The sequence below is a fragment of the Myotis brandtii genome, unplaced genomic scaffold (assembly GCF_000412655.1).
Source record: "Myotis brandtii unplaced genomic scaffold, ASM41265v1 scaffold643, whole genome shotgun sequence".
NCBI lineage: Eukaryota > Metazoa > Chordata > Mammalia > Chiroptera > Vespertilionidae > Myotis > Myotis brandtii.
In genome coordinates, this window is record NW_005370478.1 from 290,136 (window position 1) to 311,892 (window position 21,757).

Sequence of the window (21,757 nt, forward strand, 5' to 3'; positions counted from 1 at the left end):
TCTTCTGCATCTCGCAATGTTCCTAAAACTGTGTGTGTGTGGTGGGTAGTCAGCACTGGTCATGAGTGGATTCTTTATATTTAGCCTGAGAGCAAAATGGCTAAAACTCGCTAGGGAGAAAGATAATACCTGGCAAACATAAGGCATCTCTCCAGGCTTATGAGTATCCTTCATATGCTGCAGAAACAGTGGCTCACTCTCAAATGCCCACTCACAGATCTTGCACTTGGCTGTAAGAAGAAAAATAATCAATAAATTCACCTGAAAATAAGACCAAGGTCCTCCTGACTTATTCTATTTTCTGAGTTCTGCACCTTCCTTTTTCCATACTTAGAAAATCATTGTCTCTTTCTTTAAAATGGTTCCATCTTAATATATGTGTTGCTGATAAAACTAACCATATTTCTAGCTCAGACTTCTTACCAAAGCTCCATTCTAGATTTTGAATTATCTGCAAGAACTTTTTAATTGGACATTCTACCATCAACTCTAACTTAGAGCAGCATTCTGCTGCTTCCCTCTGTTGCCCTTCTCACTACCCACCTCTTCCTCAGCTCAAAATTTAGGCCCTGGCTGGTTTGGCTCAGAGGACAGAGCATCGGCCTGTGGACTGAGAATCCCAGGTTCGATTCCGGTCAGGGGCACATGCCTAGGTTGCAGGCTCGATCCCCAGTAAGAGGTGTGCAGGAGGGAGCTGATCAATGATTCTCTCTTATCATTGATATTTCTGTCTTTCTCCTTCTCCCTTCCTCTTGGAAATCAATAAAAATATATTTTAAAAAAATTTAGGCACCATCTCTAACTCTATACTTGTGTTTTCATCATTATTTCAAAATGCATCTAGGGATTGTCATGTCTCCAATCTCACAGGCAAAAACTTGGTAGAAGCCCAATGATTTCCTATGCTGATCAGCTAAATTCTAGTTCCTTCTGTTTCACCAACAAATACAAGATCTATTTCTGCATATCATTACCAAATCAGTTCTTTCAGAATACTACATTACTTAATTATTTTGCTCAAGGTTAGACAATGATTATCTCCTATGAATAATTCAACAAACATTTATTGAACATCTTAAATCAGTACAAATAAGAATTTGTCCTAAAAAAAAACAAAACCAAGACTCATGAACAGAAGTTCTTGCCTTGTTATGAGTTATCATAGTAATAACAAATTTTTTTAAAAATATTTTTATTGATTATTGAGAGGAAAGGAGAGGGGGAGAGAGAGAGAGAGAGAGAGAGAGAGAGAGAGTGAGAAACATCAATGATGATAGAGAACCATTGATTGGCTGCCTCCTGCACGCCCGCCACTGGGGATTGAGCCTGCAACTGAGGTACATGCCCTTGACCAGAATCGAACCCGGGACCCTTCAGTCTGCAGGTCGATGCTCTATCCACTGAGCCAAACCAGCTAGGGCTAGTAATAACAAATTTAAGATAACTTTGCAATTGCCCATTTTGTCAAGCTTATAAGGCTGCAATTCCACACCGGCCAGGGCTATTTTTCTTTTCTTTCTTTTTTTTTTTTTTTTAATTTAAGTATACTAGGTATACAATATTAGTTTCAGGTGTATCATATAGTGATTCAACATTTATATACCTTACAATATGATCATCACACTAAGTCTAGCAATCATCTGTCATCATGCAAACTTATCGAAATATTAAAAATCTGTTCTTAAATGGGAAAAAAGTTAAATATCTCATTAATTTTAAAATTGTGATTACATGCTAAAATAACTATTTTGGATATGAGTTAAATAAAATACACCATTAAAATTAATTTTAGGTTTTTAAAACTATTTAAAACAGCTATTTAAAAAATTAAATTGTATGTGTTGCTCACATTATATTTCTTTGACCAGTACTAGTCTAAGCCACTCATGGCAATCCCATCCCCCTTGCAAATATGACCAAGGACAAGGAGATATAAGGGAAAGCAATTCTGCCTTGTAAGATATAGATTCAGGGAAGACACAGGAAGATATGGTTTCTTCTTCATCTGTACAATTTTGTGTCTGAATGAAACACCTGAGACTAACACAGCCAGAGACAAGAGAAATGTTAAGAAGCAGAACACTGACTGAAGTTCTGGGCTTGAAGTTCTCTCAGTTAAAATGATAGAAAGGATGTCCTTATTGTTCAATTATTTAAGTCAAGGTTTTTAATTTGTAGCAAAAGCATCCAGATCTTACGCATATTTCTGGTCTTTATGCCTTTGCTCGCTTTTCCCATCACGTAAAAGCTTTCCTTACTAATTACCATCAATTTAAATCCTTCTTGTATTTAAAGGCCCCAAAAACTTAAGCATGACTTTCTGTGATCTGACCATAAGGATCTATCTGTTCCCTTCTCTGATCTATTTCACTTACTTTTGGTGAAACATATAACACATATTTATAATAAACATACTATGTTGTTCTCACATTTCCCTATATTTACATAATTTTTATATCTTCAACAAAACTAGAAATCCCTTAAAGGACACAAGAAATATTCTAGAAGACTGGGATCAAATTCTCACAATGGCACCTTACTGAGGTGTACGGTGTTCAGTAAATAACTAAATTTTTTTAAAGTACTGTCTCAATTGTAAAGTGCTTTATAATAAACATTATCTTTTATCCTCCATAAAATCTACCAGGGGACAAACTAAAACGAAGGTTCAAATATAGATGCTCCTTCTATAAAATAAACCCACTACATTATGTCTCTCCAGTGGTCCTAAGCCAAAGCCCCTAATTCATGATCTAGCACTGAACTCAATTCATGCTGAAAAGAACCTAACTCAGGCTTGAAAGAAAACAGAGCAAGTGAAGTAAGGAAATGACTACAAATATGCAAAGAACTTCTTCTACACTGTCACCCACATATAAATAAATATAACCAGCTCCCCCTAGTGCCATCTATAATACTAAAAGCATAATATGCTAATTAGACCAGACGGCCGAACAGGAGAACATCTGGACAACCTTCTGGATCAGTGGTTCTCAACATTCTGGCCCTTTAAATACAGTTCCTCATGTTGTGACCCAACCATAAAATTATTTTCGTTGCTACTTCATAACTGTAATGTTGCTACTGTTATGAATCGTAATGTAAATATCTGATATGCAGGATGGTCTTAGGCGACCCCTGTGAAAGGGTCGTTCGACTGTCAAAGGGGTCGCGACCCACAGGTTGAGAACCGCTGTTCTGGATGAAGCTGGGACAGCGAGGGCAGAGTCCCTTGCACGAATTTTGTGCATCAGGCCTCTAGTTCAATGATAAAGAGCTAAGTATATCCTTAGGATTTAAGAGTTTCCAAACTTACTAGTTGATTCATAAGGACTATGAACATTTTCCAAGTGGCACTGGAGCTGGAAGGGAGTGGAGAACTGGCGATAACAGTGTTGGCAGATAGTATGACCATCCACTTCACCATTCTGCTGATCAAGTTCTACATGGTGTTTCATATGGTTCATGAATCTGTAGTACAGCGCAAAGGGAAAGTACAGAAAACATTTAAAACCAGTAACCCTGGAGACATGTAACAGCAGAATCACAGAACAGATATTACCTGCTCCTCCTCCTTCCACTTCCTCTGTTAACCCAGAAAAGGGTTCTTGAAATTAAGACTTCTGTGGAAGGAGACACACTTGTCTCCCTTATCTTTTAATTGGTCTCCCAGTTATCTTTTATTTATTACCACAATATGTCCTTCTATAGCAGTGGTTCTCAACCTTCTTAATGCCGCGACCCTTTAATACAGTTCCTCATGTTGTGGTGACCCCCAACCATAAAATTATTTTTGTTGCTACTTCATAACTGTAATTTTGCTACTGTTATGAATCGTAATGTAAAATATCTGATATGCAGGATGTATTTTCATTGTTACAAATTGAACATAATTAAAGCAGTGATTAATCACAAAAACAATATGTAATTATATATGTGTTTTCCGATGGTCTTAGGCGACCCCTGTGAAAGGGTCGTTCGACTCCCAAAGGGGTCGCGACCCACAGATTGAGAACCACTGTTCTATTGGATTAGCTCTTGATTTAATGCTAATCCTTAGCCAAGACTGGATAATAGGACAATTCTCCAAAGAGAAAGACTTAAACATATAAGAAAATTTCAGTCTTGTCTTGTCCAAGGTAACATCCAATGCTCTTTAACACTTACCGAATGTTGTTTTTTAGCCTTTTGGTACAATGTGGACATCGGAAGGATGTAGCAACCTTAGGGAAGTTTGTGAGCTGGGCTACTTTGCCACCGTCCCGTCCATAGTAGAAGTCATCTACTAGCATAATGAGCTTGGTCTGGACAGCATCACCCACGTTCTCATTTGGCTCTGGTACTTTGGTAGGTGGTGACAGAGCAGGAATTGGTGTTGAAGAGGGTGTGGAAGCAACAGGAACTGTTTTCTCAGGGGATGAGGGCTTTGCTGCTGATGGGACATTGGGTTCTGAATCCGGAGACTTCCCTTTCTTCTGGAAGTCAACCATTTCTGGGCAGCAGTACTATAAAGAAAGAAGACATCTGATCATTCTGGTTATCCTGGGGATAGGGTGTGATAACTCCCCAACTTCACTAACAGTCATTGGTAAGCTTGGTTCTAGGTGGTCTCAATCAGCTTTCACCCTCAAGATTTCTATAGCATTTCCAAGTGTCACTCTTTTTCTAGTGTACTCGAGTCCTGGTGCACGGATTTGTACACTGGTGGGGTCCTTCGGCCTGGCCTGCGGGGGTTGGGCCGAAACCGGCCGTCCGACACTGCCTGCTGCTCCCGCTCATCTTGGCCCTGCTGCGCCTGCTGCGGGCTCGTGCCCAATCAGTCCCGATTGAGAGAGGCTTGCGCTGCCATAGTGGCGCTCGCCAGCTGTGAGCCCTGCCTCTGGTACCTGTCCGTCAGCTGAGCGGTGCTCCCTCTGTGGGAGTGCACTGACCACCAGGGGGTAGCTTCTGCGTTGAGAGTCTGCTCCCTGGTGGTCAGTGCACGTCATAGTGACCAGTCGACCAGTCGTTCAGTCACTTAGGCTTTTATATATAGAGATATGTATTTACAGCCACATGCCACTCCAAACACCTTATCTTGTACTTCTTCCTGCTTTAGCTCCTTTAACCACTCACTAACATAACTTGGTCCTGAGCTCTCTGGGAGGAAGACGTTCCGACCTTTCCATCAGGACTAATACAAAAAACCCAAAAAGGTTAGAAATGGGAACTGGTTTAACAGCTCCTGATTCATCAATGACACATAAGCAGAAAATGAACTGAGGCCAAGTTGGTTTGAGTTCTGGTTATCTAACAAACCGGACCTGTGCAATTTCAAAATCTAGCACAACTAAGGAATGAAGGTTGCATATGTTCTGATTCATTTGAGGGACATTAAATGTATCCTATGACATCCCACAGTATATAACTCTTCTAAACAGTCCAAAAGACAAAGCAGCACTTTAAAAAGCTTCCAAGTGATTTTAAAATCCCCACTTCACCAGCTCCCATTACGACAGGCAGCATACAGTGGTAGCTCTTTAAATCGAATCCCATCACAAGTGAATCACTTACACACATGTGACCTCTCAAAGCTTCAGTCACACGGAATTGAGCGTTACACCGTGGACACATTTTCCGGCCGCCATCTTGGAGATCAAACGCGGGGATGGAAGAGGTCACTGGAAGAAGAGAGAAGCATTGAAAAGCTCAATAAGATGATACTGGAAAATATTACTGGCCTTTTGGGAAAAGGTTACACTCCCCAAGACGCATATCAAGGTTGGCAGGCAAGCATGAGATCACCATGAGTGTCATTCCTTTTACTATTCTTCTGACTCTAGGCCATAGGTCAGCAAATTACACCTAGGCTCGTAGACCAAATCCAGCCAGCTGTCAGTTTCTATTTGGTCCATGAGCTAAGAATGACTTACATTTTTTCCCCCTTGATTATGGTAAAAGACACATAACATACAATTTATTTCTTAAGCAATCTTAAGTGTACAGTTGTGTTAAGTACATTCCCAATGTTGTGCAAGCAATCTCCAGAAGTCTTTTCATCTTGCAAAAATAAATCTGTATACCCATTAACTGCCCATCCCCCACTCTGTCTAGTCCCTGGCAACCACCATGAATCTGACTACTCCAGGTATGCCACATAAGTGGAATCATACAGTACTTGTCCTTTTGTGACTGGCTCATTTAACATCATGTTCTCAAGGTTCATGAATGTTGTAGCATGTGTCAGAATTTCTTCCTTTTTAAGGCTGAACAATATACCATTTTACATATATACCACATTTTGTTTATTCATTCATAGGTTGAAGGACATCTGAGATGTTCCTACCTCTTGGCTATTATGAATAATCTATCTATATAAAAGGCTAAGTGACCGACTGTCCGTCTGGAACACATGATGCGCACTGGCATTGACTTGCGCATGCGCGATACATATAATGCTCACGCTGGCGCCAATCGCACGCGCATTTCAATGTCATTGTCAATCGTGGATTTGGTTGTTTTTGTTGATATTCAACGTGATCCACATCGCAATTTACTCATCAACCGTCAGACCAACTGGCTGGTACATATGACGCGCACTGGCAATTTAAAAATAAACATTGACTCACGCATATGTGATACATATAAAGCTCTTGCTGGTGACAATCGCATGTGTTTTAATTTTATACTATTACTAGAGGCCCGGTGCACGAATTCGTGCACCAGTGGGGTCCCTCGGCCTGGCCTGCAGGATCAAGGCTGAAACTGACATCCTCTGAGGGTTCCCAGATTACAAGAGGGTGCAGGCCAGGCCAAAGGACCCCACTGGTGCATGATTGTGTCTGGGAAGGGATGCGGGAGGTTGGCCAGCCAGGAAGGGACCGCGGGAGGGCTCCAGGGCATGTCCGGCCTGTCTCGCTCAGTCCCGATCAGCCGGACCCCAGCAGCAAGCTAACCTACCGGTTGGAGCATCTGCCCCCTGGTGGTCAGTGCACGTCATAGCGAGCAGTTGAGCGGCCTTAGCATATCATTAGCTTATTACGCTTCGATTGGTTGAATGGACTACCGGACACTTAGCATATTAGGCTTTTATTATACAGGATACTATTTTTACATGTAATTTTTTGCAGTAACATCATTACTGCACGAATCTTTCTTCTAATTTCCTTTCAATGTGCACAAATCCGTGCTCCAGGTCACTAGTGCTGCTATAAAGATGGATGCAGAAATGTCAGTTTGGATCCATGCTTTCAAATTCTTTAGGTATATTTCCCCATAAGGTAATTTTTTAAAGTTTTATTTATTGATTTTAGAGGGAGAGAGGCAGGAAGAGAGAGAAACATTGATTTATTGTTCTACTTACTTATGCATTCATTGGTTGATTCTTGTATGTGCCTTGGCCAGGGATGGAACCTGAAATCTTGGCATATCAGGATGACACTCTAACCAACTGAGCTACCTGGCCAGGGCTCATATGGTAATTTTATATTCCTTTCTTTCTTTTTTGTAACTATCAATATCAATAGTAAAAATCATGCTATTTTATATTCCCACCAGCACTGCACAATGGTTCTAATTTTTCCACATCTTCACGAGCACTTATTTTGATTTTTGGATAACAACCATCCTAATGGCTGTAAAGTAGTATTTCATTGTGGTTTTGATTTATATTTCCCTAATTATTAGTGATGTTTAGTATTGGGCTTCATGGGCTCAGTGGCCATCTGTATAGTATATCTTCTTTGGAGAAAGGTCTATTCAACACCTCTACCCATTTTTGAATTGGGCTGTTTGTTCTTTTGTGTGGAGTTGTTGAAGTTCTTTATATAATCTGGATATTAATCCCTTAATTGACTGTAAATATTTTCTCCTATTAAGTGGCTTAACTTTCTGGTACTTGTAAGAGTCCTTTGTTGCCCTGAAGATTTTAGTTTTGATGTAGTTTTACTTATTTATTTTTTCTTTTGTTGTATTTTTGGTATCATATGCAATAAATTATTGCTAAATTAAATATCATGAAGCTTTCCCCTGTTTTCTTCTAAGAGTTTTATAGTTTTAGCTCTATGTTTAGGTCTTTGATTCACTGAGTTAATTTTTATATATGATAAGGGTCCAATTTCGTTTTTTTGCATGTGGATATTCGTTTTTTTCCAACACCATTTGTTATAGGTTTTTACATTTTTAAATGGTTGAAATAAAAGCAAAAAAAGAATAAGATCGTTGGACACATGAAAATTATATGAAATTCAAAAATTCAGAGTCCATAGATAGTTTTGATTGAGCAGTCATGCTCACTCATTTACATTCTGTCTGTGGCTGTTTTTGCACCACAGTGGTAGAGTTGAGTAGTTGTGACATAGGCCTAATGCACAATGTCATTTACAGAAAAAGTTAATTTAGACTATTAAAAACTCTCACGCTCATATCCTGCAAACCTCTCTACCAAATCCTGACTTGAAAACCTTGTTCACAAATCCATCTCATCTAGGAAGCCATCTTTTGATTGTCCCACCCATATCTGATCAATCTATCAATCCATGTCACTAATCCACAAAGCACAATTACAGAACTGCTTGAAGCTGATTCAGGCACACTTCTCACAGTGGCTGTCCCCTTACTACGCTCAGCTTCTGTGAGAACAGACTGCAGTGACTGAATTCCATTTATTTCTCTATTCCATAGTGTAGAGTTCCGATACAGCATATCAATGTTTCTGAATAACTGGCTGCTCAGAGTCTTTCAGGTTATTGTACCTTTCATTGAAGACTCAGGTCCGCTGGTTCTCTGAGAGCCATGGGAAGAGTTGTTGTTGGATACCACCACTGGCCCGGGACTCTGGCCCAGGGAAGGGATGGTGTTAAGGGTATTCACCAGTTTGGCCACTTCATTGCTATTTTCACCTGTAACCCCAGGTCGCTTCACAGTGACAAAGCTGGTAATGCTCACTGCAGGTGGAGAGGGGAAGGAGGGAGCTATGTTGGCCAAGTGATAATCATCTGTTCTCCACCCACCACCCCGTCCCAGCTCTGCCATTTCCTCTTCCAAAACCTCACCTAGCTTGGGATTCGAGGTCTGGTTGGCTTGGCCTGGCGGCTGAACAGCTAGTTGTCCCAGTGAGGTTGGCTGTGTGGCGGTGGGAGTGGTAGAAGTGCTGGGAGTGGACTTGGTCTGCTGGGACTGGGACTGTGGGACGGTGCTTCGAATGGTGAGAGTGGCTGGGATGACGGTGGTGAAGGTGTTGGTGGTGGGCCGCACAGGCATTGTGGATCCTGGCCTCACTGGGGTCATCTGAGAGAACACTTGTGGGACTCCAACTGTCGGCTTAACAAACTGGGTACCTGGGGCTTCAAAAGAGAGACAAAGAAAGTACCAAATCTTGGTCAATAAAATTACTTTTAATACATTGCCCCTATCTTTACTGGAAATACTGGAACAGAAAATGATCATTTCCCCAAACTGACTGGTGACCATGAGAGGTTACCAAGAATAGCATAGCCCTGACCGGTTTGGCTCAGTGGATGGAGAGTCGGCCTGCGGACTGGGGGGTCCCAGGTTCGATTCCGGTCAGGGGCATGTACCTTGATTGTGTGCACATCCCCAGTGGGGGGTGTGCGGGAGGCAGCTGATCGATGTTTCTCTCTCATCGATGTTTCTAACTCTCTATCCCTCTCCCTTCCTCTCTGTAAAAAATCAATAAAATATATATTTAAAAAAAGAAAAGAATAGCATAGATTCCAATATCTAAGAAGGTAATATGCATGTAAACTGATAAAAGAAATTAGTCTAGGTAATTAGCCCTAAAAAGATTAAACTGAAGAAAGAGGATTCCTATTAACTCCTCCCCAAACACTTTACCACTTGGCTTGGTATTGGAAGAGAAAGAATGGGTATAGAGTGAGAGGCTGAATGGGTATATATATAGGTCCCAAGGGCAGACTTGGTCCTGAAAAAAACAATCTTCCTTCCTCAGAATACTAAAGGAGTCTTTCTTTCTCTTATATAAATTCAAATAGAAGACCAACTATGCCACTCTATTAGGATGTCCCAAAGATGAGAGTCTCCTGGCTCAGCCATAGACAATTCCACTGACATATATTTAAGAAATATCAGAACTAGAGAGTGGATAAACTCAACAGACTGAAGGCCAAACACACTCTGTGGGTTTCGAGAACAACAACAACAACTTAGGCTACAGAGATACCCTTACAACAACTCAACTAAGACATTCTTTGTTGGCCTATATTACAGCAAAGTTAGGTAGTAAATAAAGAACTAATCATTGGCAATATTTACCCTCAAAGGGTATGTCATTTGTTTTATTTATATCCAAAAATTTATACTACAAAATTAAAGCAAAATAAAATTTATAATTCCACCATGTATGTGAATAGAATTATAAAAAATATGGAATTAGGAGTTTGTGTTAATAATAATTTTTCAGGAGAACAAATTTCATAGCTGACTAAAACATAAACATAAAAATGACTGTATAAACCCTGTTTCACTACTTCATAATGGGTGGTAAAAAGAAGAAAAATAAATAAAACCACCACCCTGGCCAAAGGTTAGAAACATTTTAAAAAATGGACTTAAATCAATATGGTTTTTATATTTTTAGATTTTCCTTAAATACACTTTTAAATGACCTTATAGTATTTTGAGACAATAAAAACAAATCTTCAGGATGCAAGCTCATTCCACATGGACAATCATTTTTCCTTACCTGGGACTAGTGTAATTGGTCTAACCGTTTGGCCTTGCTGTACGTTCAGCACAATCCCAACCTGATTCATTGCATTTTGTACAGGCCGAACATTTCTTACAGGAAATCCCTGCATTAAAAAGCAAAATGATCTTTAACATGGAGATCAGCTAACACTGGCAGAGATTGCAGTAAGGCCTACATCCAAAAAAATTCCCACACTCTTACCTAAAAGTTCTCTCTCTAGAGTTTGAGTTTTTAAATGACTAAGATGGAGAAATTTAGGAATATTGGCAAACTTTTGAGTGACAAAATATCAAAACTGAAGAATAAGCTTTGGTAGACATGAGCAAAAATGAAAACCTACTTCCTGTCTTAAGAAAATCTCAGCTTAAAAAAATTCAAAGATTGGCCCCTAAACTGCTAAAGGCATAGAAGAAAAAAAAAAAAAAGACACTAACAGTATTCACTAGAGTGATTCAACAAACAAGTGTAAGAAATTGTTCCCAAAGGCCATTAATCCCTGGCAAATTTCTAAGAAAAGAGTTTGTAACTCAGGAAGTCAAAGGCAAAGAGGAGCATTTGTCTTTACATCCCATATTCGGCATTAGGCTTTCAACTTCAATTCACATTACATATCAAGTAAGTCATCTTTTTCTCTTCCAAAGATCTGCCTGCACTTCCCCAATTTCACATATAGACTTCCAAAAGTCAACTTACCCCATTTTAAGAGCAGCCCAAGTAAAGGGCAAGAAGCCTTGAGGGCCATGTGTTAAGGTTTCTGAATCCAATATTTCCCACTAATTTCTGCCCAGACTTAATAGCCCTCTAAGGAGTATGAAGTGGAAATTAACCAGCTGTAAGCTATGTTAGGCTTTTTATAAAAGTCAGCACCATATTACAAAACAGCAAATGAGAAAGCCAGGTCAAAAAACAGGACTTAGGACCATTTCTAATGATGCTAAAGACCTAAGGTAGAGCCTCCAAAAGTTCACATGGTCTTTCTCTCCTCTCTACCAGTCCCAGAATTCAGAGTCCCTACTCACCTGAGTAGTGATGAATATTGGTTGTGAGGCCACAGGAGAACTAGTCACATGATTGGCATTCTGCATGACCTGGACAGGCCTCAATACTGGTTGACTAACCATTGTGCCCAGACCTGGGGCTGGATTCTGGGTTAGGATGAGCGGCTGTCCACCTTGTTGGACCAAAGAATTGCCAGCTAAAGTGTAAAAAGGAGGGAAAAATATGAATGTAATAGAAAATAAACCCACATCTTATAACATTATGATTTTAGATAAGAAATGGCATCCTAGATATCAAAATATCCAAGATTGTCACTCAGTTCAGGTTTAATGTCACCAAACTCACCAAAAATCTAAGCTTCACCCAAATCTAAAATTAACAAAAAAACAAGTAGATAGGGGAAGTTCACTAACATCTACCTTATATATCTTAACTAGAGATGTCTCAACACATTATGACTTCTGTATGTCTATCGCTTTGACTCATTAAGTGACAACACAATCTCCCCATACCAAATCAGCAAAACAAAATAACATGTTTTTCATACAAATAAAATAACATGTTTTTCTTAAAACAAAAACCAAGAACACCATATTTTAACTAGTAACACCTATTTTGTCAGAATGTAATTTGCTGCTAACCCACCTTATTTTTTTAAAAAATTGTTGAAAGTATTACATATATTCCTTCTTCCCCCCATTGATCCCTTCTAGCCCGCCCCTACTACCTAATTTTTTTTTTAATAAGAGGAATATTCATCAAATAAGCATTAACTCAGCAAGTACAGAGACTTTAAAGAATGGCATCTCACCCGGCCGGTGTGGCTCAGGGGTTGAGCATCGACTTATGAACCAAGAGGTCATGGTTTAATTCCCCGATCAGGGCATGTCTGGGTCTCGGGCTTAATCCTCAATGTGGGGTGCACAGGAGGCAGCCAAACAATGATTACCTCTCATCACTGATGTGTTTTTTTTCTCTCTCTCTCTCTCCCTCCCTCCCTTCTTCTCTGAAATCAATAAAAATATATTAAAAAAAAAAAGAATGGCATCTCTTCCTAGTGAGTCAAATCTCAGAAATGCAAAAGACTTTCTGAACAACCATGGTCTTAGGTATGGAAACAGAGGTTGATAGGCTGCCTTCTTTAGCTCTATGTCATCAAGACTGATAAACAAAAGACCTGGTCAAAAACTAAACAACATTAAGTAAAAATGTTGACTTAATAAGATAATGATTCATTCATGAATAAATATTAATAAACACATACTAATAAACGGGGCTAATTGTTACTGAAATATTTTATGTTCCTTTTCATTTGTGAGAAAAGCAATTTTGTAAATGTTTTTAAGTCCTCTATATACTACATTTGGCTAAAAATTCTCAATACTATATTTTCTAATTTATAATATTCTAAAACCAGATAGAAAATTTGGGAGACCCAATATACCTAAATCAAAGATAAAAGCAAAATATTGCCTCAACTTTTTTACCTCAAATCACCAGAATAAGATGGACTCCTCTGAACTGTATATTCAACTTGGCAAATGGAGTCACTGCAGTTAGCTACAAAGCAAAACCAGCAGAGTGGGTATATAGGTGGCTATGAAAGGGCCAACAGTGGTTTGTCCCAGTCTCCGAGAAACTGAGAGCCCAGTAGTGGACTAGACCCTGACAATTACTACGCCAGCAGAGTAGTGATTATAGAGGTTGACAGATAAAAATTCCAACAAGTTATATCTATAAATATACTGACAACTTACTGACTGTATATATTTTAAATTTAAATGTTTTGATTATGGGAAAGTTAAAATATATATAAAAATAGAACACTATAATGAACCCCATGTACCATCACTGAGTTTCAATAATTAGCCAATCATGTTTCATCTATACCTTCTACCCACTTACTAGCACCCATATTATTCTGAAACAAGTTCTAGATCATATCATGTCACCTATAAATATTTCAATACTAGTGGCCCGATGCACGGATTCGTGCACACTGAAAGGAAATTAATTACAGACAGTCCTCAGGTTATGTCGGACTCGACGAACGTCTTTTCATGGTTACGTCGCCATCTCCATTTATAAAAAAAAAAGTTCCGTCATTTCGATGTATGTACATATGTGCTTTATGTATTTTATTATTTATTTACCACAAGTAAAGGTCAGGAATTGTTATCTTTCTTTTAAGTTTGTTTTACTGTTTCACTTCATTACTGCTGTGTATGTGCTCCATGTGAGTGACGTAGGTGCTTATGTAGGTGGGTTCCGACTTACGGCGAAAATTGCATTACGTCGCGCCGTAGGAACAGATCTCTGATGTAACCCAAGGACCTACTGTAGAAGAAATATTTTAATATTGCTATTCACCCTTTTTCTACAATAGAAGTGTCAGAATTGAAAGAAAATTAGTGCTTTTCCATCGGCAAATGACGGAGGAGTCCGCGTGAGGTACCATCGGCCATGCGGTTATTGGTGGCCGGGGTACAGTGCTCACGGGCGTGTCACCAGGCTTTTCCAGATGCAACAGAGCCTATGAGTTGAAGATGAATAAAGGTTATGATGTATGTTTTCCGAAAACTTGTAACAGGATGACTAAACCCCCAGGAGCCCTACTGCATGTAACAAGCATATAGGTAACTGCAAGTGAATGAATGTTCAAGTTCTTAGCTGTGTTGTTTAAAAATTCTTCATTGCCGCAGGTGTGGCATATGACATGTTTGGAAGGGAAAACAAAGAACTGATCAAGAAGATATGAATTGAAGCAAATGAAAAGTAATTTTTTATTTAACAGTGATCAATAAAATTATATAGAAAAAAAGAAAGTTAGTAAAATGTACATGAAAATTTTAAATCAATTAATAAATAAACAATAACAAAGACATATGAAAACAATAAAAAGATGATATAAAAACAAAAACATGATATAAAAACAACATCGATAAAAACAGTGACTGATAAATTGATTAAACTTATTTTAATATCTCCTTGTATACCACATTAAGAGTAAAAACACTTTCAGAGTGCTTGACTAACTTCCCTTGTGATGCTTGCTATATTTACAACTTTAACATCACACGCTCTTCGAACTGGAGAGAAAGCAACATATAACTCCATTTCATCGGAGAAATTTAGGGATAGGTAAAATTGACATGTAACACCACGTATTACATTCCATCACAACTGTGTTCGATAACTGCATCCTCATTTACTTCATTTTCGCTATGAAGGCAGTTCCTACCAGTATTGGTAGTACTTGTCGATGACCGTTTTTCATACATTTTCTGTCGTCGACGTCGCTTTCTTTCGGCTTCATAGGTACGTTGTGCCAATAGTTGTTCTTCAGACATATTCTGTCGACGCCGCCGGCTTCTTTCGGCTTCAGAGATACGCTGTGCCAATCGTTCTTCTGCAGACATATTCTGTCGACGAAGTCGCTTTCTTTCAGCTGCAGTGATACGGTGTGCCAATCGTTCTTCTTCAGTCATATTCTGTCGACGACGTCGCATTCTTTCAGCATCAAGGATACGCTGTGCCAACCGTTGTTCTTCAGACATATTCTGTCTACGACGCCGGCTTCTTTCGGCTTCAGAGATACGTTGTGGCAATGGTTGGTCTTCAGACATATTCTGTCGAGGAGGACGCGGCTTTCTTTCAGCTTCAGAATGTCAACAAAAACAACCAAATTTACGATCGACAATGACAGATTGAAACGCACGCATGCAATTGGCGCCAGCGAGAGCTTTGAAACAGAAGTTTTTAGGGGTGAAAAGACAGGTTTAGGAAATTTTAGAAATTAAGGTGACCATGGAAGAAGCACAGGGCTGCAGAGCAGCAGAAGGTATACTTCCATAGAATAGGGGGCTAAAAAGCTGCAACAAGTACATTTCCATAGACTGAGGGAGCTGGAAACAGCAGAAGGTCTATATTTACAGAATAAAGGGAAGAAAGCCCTTCATCCAGAAGGAGAAGGCCTAAAGGGGATAGGAAAACACTAAGGGAGAAGGGGAGGAAAATCTCACATGTCCCATGTGAAATTCGACCTTTTAGCTCAAAAGTTACTATAATAACCAGTCTAAGGAAATAGTGACCAATCAGAAAGGATATCAAGGCACAGGAAAAGGGAACTCAGTGGGACCCTTTCCCCATTCCCACATGGGAGTCTGTGCTGTGAAATTCTTTCCCCTTCCCCACGTGGGAATCTGTACTTGGTCTTCAATAAATTTCCACCTTTGCTATACCATCTTCTGTCCGTGGATTCATTCTTCAACTCCGACGGACAAAGAACCCGGGAGCCATTCTGCCCAGGGGAACACTGCGTGTTCCAGTCCAAAATTCCCGCTTCAGCTTTATATGCATCGCACATGTGCGAGTCAACTTAGCCTTTTATATCTATACTTGAGGCCCTGTGCATGGATTCGTGCACCAGTGGGGTCCCTCAGCCGGGCCTGTGGGGATTGGGCCGAAACCGGCTCTCTGACATCCCCCGGGGGGTCCCGGATTTTGAGAGGGCGATTCTCAGGTGAGGCACCCCAGAATTGGGTTCCCTCCTCTCTGGTTCCAGGTGTGTCACCCAAGAACCACAGCTGCCAAGTCACCGCAGCTCGGCAGCTCCTGCGTTGAGTGTCTTCCCCTGGTGGTCAGTGTGCGTCATAGCTACCAGTTGGAGGGAAGGACGGACCTTTAGCCTTTCATATATATAGATAATAACTTCAAAAGAGAACTTAAAAAAGAGTGAATATCAACACCATTATCACTCCAAAAAATGTAAGTCTGTGACTATAGTTGATAAATATAATTGAAATTTGCTTAGAGTAGAACTTAAATGTTCTCACTCCTTCCCCTCCAAAAGATAAATATATGAAGTGATGGATGTGTTAATTAACTAGATAGTGGAAATCCTTTCACAAACGTATGTCTAATCACCATGATGTACATTTTAAATATGTTGCAATTATATTTGTCAATTATACTAAAGTTAAATATATAATACTTTAATATCAAATACCAAGTCAGACTATAAATTGATGATTGTAATTTTTAAAAAGAGTTTGTTTGAATCAGGTTACAAAAGGTTTCACATAAAGTGTAACTGATGGACATAAGCCTTAAGTCTCTTTTAATCCATACATTCCACACCTATCTCTTTTATGCCTTTCCAATTTATAGTTGAAAAAATATTGGCTAAACAAAATCATGTATTTTCTATTTATTATTTTCACTGCTAGGGTTAAAGAAAATAAACTGTTATTTATTTAAGCCTAAAAATTCTTAAGATAATGACTGAACTCAACATTCCAACTAAATACAGGATGGAAATGTTTTGCATTTATGTGAAATCAACCAATATTTGCAAGTCTCAAAGGACAGGCATGGTTCTCATAAAATCTGCACAAACTCTACTGCTATAAAGAATGCTGTCCTGGCTGAAAAGCTCAGTTGATTAGAATGTCCTATTGATACAACAAAGTTGCCAGTTTGATTCCTGGTTAGGGCACATAAAAGAAGCAATCAGTGAGCCCGGCCAGCATGGCTCAGTGTTGAGCATCGATCTATGAAACAGAAGGTCAATGATTCCCTCACATCATTGATGTTTCTATCTCTCTCTCCCTCTCCCTTCCTCTCTTCTGAAATCAATAAAAACATATTAAAAAAAGAAAAAATATCCCAGGGTGAAGATTAACAAAAAAAAAAATCTTTATTTTAATTATATTTTAACATTTGATCCACATAAAAGCTATAATAATAAAAGTAATATGCTAATTAGACCAGAGAGCCGAACAACCTTCCAGACGTCTTTCCAGACAAAACCGGGGCTGCGAGGGCCGAGCCCCTTGCACAAATTTCATGCATCGGGCCTCTAATATTACATAAATTTAGGTTATAAAGTATAATGTTAAAACAAACACAACCCAGTTTAGAACTAGAGCGTTATAAACATTATTAATGTGCCCCTACTCTTTTCCAAACCCTGGCTTCCCTCCCACATATATAAATGTTTCTTAAAATCAAGAGTCAAGTAAATGCTTCTTTATGAAGAGAGGGCAAGGAAAGTAAGAGAAACAGATAAATTATAAAGGTCAATCAAATGCTCCCCCAAAGGGACAGTCTTTTAAAATATAATTACTGGAGAAGGTGGCTATTGATAACTAGGAGCCAGAATGGTTTTAAAACTGGTTTAAAAGGAGGGTGCAGAGTAGGAAAACAAACAAACATTTTTTTAGCTTTCCAAAGAACCTAGTACACTAAGTGAAACAATATTAAATTGCTTAAAAGTTATTCTCCCTTGCTATGTTAACAATGTAATAAGTAGACAATATACCAGTATAATTAAACGGAAGGCTAATGGGAACTGGGTTGTTAGGAGGGAATATTTTTTATCCACCCTATTGTGATGTCTAATCCCTACGCTCATGCTACCATTCCAAGAGTATCTGATAAAAAAAATTACAGAAAAAAGGGAAGACAAATTGGACCTATTAATGAGCGCTTATCCATGCATGAACAGGTTTTGGAAGAATACACAGATATATGTAACTGTGGTTTCTAGTCTATACCCATTTTTTTAAAACCATGAACTTGGATTATTTTATTTATAATACTAGAGGTTTCTGAAATAAATAAAATCAACTTATATACATTATATATTTATAATTTTGTACACAGGCCCTAGGTGGGCTCAGAATGGAGTCCATTCAAGGAGTCAAGGAGACTAGGTTATGAGATGCCTTGGAATCCTTGGATGAAAGTAAAGTTTAGCTAAACTGATTGCTAACAGAACTTTGACAATTATTTTGAGAGAAACCAAGAAAAGCAGTAAAATATAGTGGAAAGGCCACAGGCTTTGAAATCTAGATAATTCAAATCTAGTTTAGTCACTTATCAACTATTTGACCTTAAGCAAATTATTTAGACCAGCGGTTGCCAACCGGTGGTCCGTGAGGTCCGAAAGGTTGGCGACCGCTGATTTAGACTATAGGCTTTGGTTTCCACATCTGTAAAAATGAGAGAATTTTCTAGGTAATGGTTCCTCATCTTTATTTGAGAATCCCTATATATAAGTTGGAAAAAATGCAATGGATTTTCCACATGATAAAAATAAATTTTCAGTACCCAAAGATTGAAAAATACCTATGGAAATTATAAAGATTTCAGTTCAATAATACTTAAAATTGGCAATCATATGGGGAAAGAGCTACTTGTGGGCACTTTTTTAAAGCCACCAATTAGGGCAATTTGACACTGTCCATCAAATTTGAAATGCCTGATGCAGCAATCTCACTTTATACTGCAGATATGCTTATATAGTGATATAATGCCTGAGAATGTTCACCACAATCATTTGTAATCACAAAAAATTGGAACTGTAATAAATATTAGGGAAATAAATGGTTATATTCAAAAGTAAGAACGCCATATGCACTTCTAATGGAAATATAAACTGACACAACATTTCCAATCCAGGAAAAAGAATTGACCAAAATCCTTAAAATTGTGATGATCTTTGACATTTAGTTCTATATTCTCAGAACTAACGATGTGAGACTAGAAAGACAGAGATGTTCAATAGCTCTTTAAAAGAACAATATATACTCTTACAACCTATTGTTAATAAAAGTTAACCAAGCAAAGGGAAATAGTCATCAAAAATATGTCAGATAAATATTTAGTAAAGTGAGAAGACATTTATTACATAGTGAAGAAAAAAAAAAGCAGACAAAGAGTAATATAGAGTCTGTATGTTCCGTTTTTGTAAAAAAGTAAATCACTACATATAGCATATGGAAGTATACAAAAGTACATATATATATATAGAAAAACAGTTACAAATTGCTATTTCCAGAAAGTGGGATTATAGCTTTAAAATTTTTCTTCCTTTATTTTTTTCTGCCTACCTTTTCTATAATGCACATATTATTCTTGTATGAATAAAGCTATTTAATTTTTAAATAAAATAATTAAGAATAAAGTCCTTGCATATTAACATAACCAATGGATATGGACACTGGAGTGGTGGGGGCTTGTCCTGGGGGGTGGTAGTGGCTGAGGAGGGGTCGATGAGGGAAAAAGGAGATATATGTAATACTTTAAACAATAAAAAATAAAAAGAATAAAGTCCTTTGCAGCAATGCAGTGATTCTATGAAGATGCTTATTCTAGTTTTTAATCTTGAGCTATAACTTGCCAATGACTCATCTTCAGAGTGTAGAAATAGATATCAGACATGAAATAAAAACCAACACTGTATAGTCAGTCTCTCTAGTTAATAAATACACTAAAAACACTACTCCTTCACCATTTCCTTCAGGTAGACAACAGCCCTGTCCTATTTTCCATACCCAGGACCCAATAACCAAATGAATCTACCAGAGAAAAAGACGAAACAAATCTGCTCTGGGAGGATTCTTAACAAACTAGTGGGACTCTTCTCATTAAAAAACAACAACAAACAATCAAACCGTAACAACAACAAAAACTCAACCCAGATCTCTTCAATAGTTACAAATTTGGGGTTTACATTTTCTCTCCTAGAAATTATCAGCAGCAAGAATCCGCTGCACTCGGACTTGAAACACCATCATCAATTCAGCACTAACTCAGAAGGAACAGCACCACCTACTGAATCACTTCCCCAACAGAAAATCATTACTAAATTCACTCTCCAACTACTAGCACCACATCAGTACCCAAAGCTAAACAGGTACAGCTAGCTGTTCCTAAGACTTTTTACATTCTCTCTTCCCTCTAACCCAGGAAGAATTTCCCAATAATCCCACTTACCATTGTTGTTGGCAATTAGTGTGACAAGAGTCTTCTTTGTACTGTCGCTGTTCTGTGCCCCGCTGCTACTAACGGTGGTGGATGTAGGGAGGTGCCCAGCAGCAGAAGCATGGGCAGCGATGGGCACTGGAGCTGAGACTGGCTGCTGGCTCACAGAAACTGTGGGGAAGGGAGGCACAGTCACTTGAAGGCGGGGACAGGTGACACTGAAGGATACTGTTCTAATCTTCCCCTTCCATCTCACTGCAGGTCTCTATGCCCAAAAGTTTTCCTGCATTATTTGTAAATCCAACTGCTGATCTACTTCTCCTCCTATTTGCCCCTCACTTCACCAATTAAACACAATGCCACCTTTTCTGCGTCTCATTTCCTAATTAATGAAGTTAAATCACAAGCTCACTGAACCGGGATTTTAATGTGTTGCTTATACAGGTCAAGCAAACCTCTAGGGACGTTAAAGCTTTATTAGCACCACAACCAGTATTCATAACCATGCACAGTAAGTCATCCACAAGATGCTAAACTGTGTCCTGTTTCAGCCCAAATCAATGCTACCTTCAGTTCCCAAGGCAAGGAAGATAAAAATAAAGAGAGCAACAGGCACAATTTGGCAGGGGAGGTGGGGGGAGGACTACCACCCACTTTCTGAATTCAGGGCTAAAACTTGACCCTTCAACATCACCTTTTTGAAAGAGAAGCTAATAAGCCTAAGTTTGTAAACTGTCCTTGAAGGCAGATACAAAGCAAATTCTTCTCATCTCACAAATGAAACTAAATTCAAGTAAAAGAAAAAAAAGCCAAGACTATGCGAACTTGTTTTTGGACTGCATGCTTAAATGGGCACTGACATACATCATCAATGTTGCATTCTTATTTATACATCATTTGGTAAAAGGACTGCTAGATGTTTGGTAAATATTGGTTAATACAACTCTCAATGTTTTTAATGAATTCAATACAGTGTGTCTAACTTTATGTATGAGGAAACGGAGGCACATACAAATTAGACACTGGAAAATAAAGGTAGCCACAATGAGGCGTCCCTGGATTATTAAAGTCCTTCCCCACCTCACACTTTCTTAACAAAAATGTCCTTCAATTAAGTCAACTTAAGCAATGTAAGATCAAAGAGTTTTTGTTACCTGTAGTAGTTTTATCCACTGAATTATAATCTTCAACTACAGAATCCTCAATGACATCACTGATTTTCTGCCATGGCTCCAGCTCCTCCTCCTCACATTCCATAAACAGGTCGGTGTCCGCCATGCT

The 21,757-nt window shown here is 38.7% G+C and overlaps 1 protein-coding gene across 5 annotated transcripts in view; it reads right to left on the reverse strand.

Moving 5' to 3' along the window:
* Positions 1-21,757, reverse strand: part of POGZ (pogo transposable element with ZNF domain) — a 28,983-nt gene extending 7,226 nt beyond the window's left edge. Inside the window, exons 1-10 of one of the 5 annotated variants that reach the window (XM_005880603.2) lie at positions 21,631-21,757; positions 20,489-20,647; positions 11,728-11,903; positions 10,703-10,811; positions 9,033-9,323; positions 8,733-8,924; positions 5,554-5,660; positions 4,168-4,505; positions 3,317-3,471; positions 130-230 (exon numbers count right to left, since the gene is read on the reverse strand). In XM_005880603.2, the coding sequence (XP_005880665.1) occupies positions 130-230; positions 3,317-3,471; positions 4,168-4,505; positions 5,554-5,660; positions 8,733-8,924; positions 9,033-9,323; positions 10,703-10,811; positions 11,728-11,903; positions 20,489-20,647; positions 21,631-21,754 (1,752 nt within the window). In that variant the 5' untranslated portion in view covers positions 21,755-21,757. Of the gene's footprint in view, positions 1-129; positions 231-3,316; positions 3,472-4,167; positions 4,506-5,553; positions 5,661-8,732; positions 8,952-9,032; positions 9,324-10,702; positions 10,812-11,727; positions 11,904-20,488; positions 20,648-21,630 lie in introns of all 5 variants that reach the window. The other 4 variants (XM_005880602.2, XM_005880605.2, XM_005880604.2 and 1 more) reach the window with 4 other exon arrangements.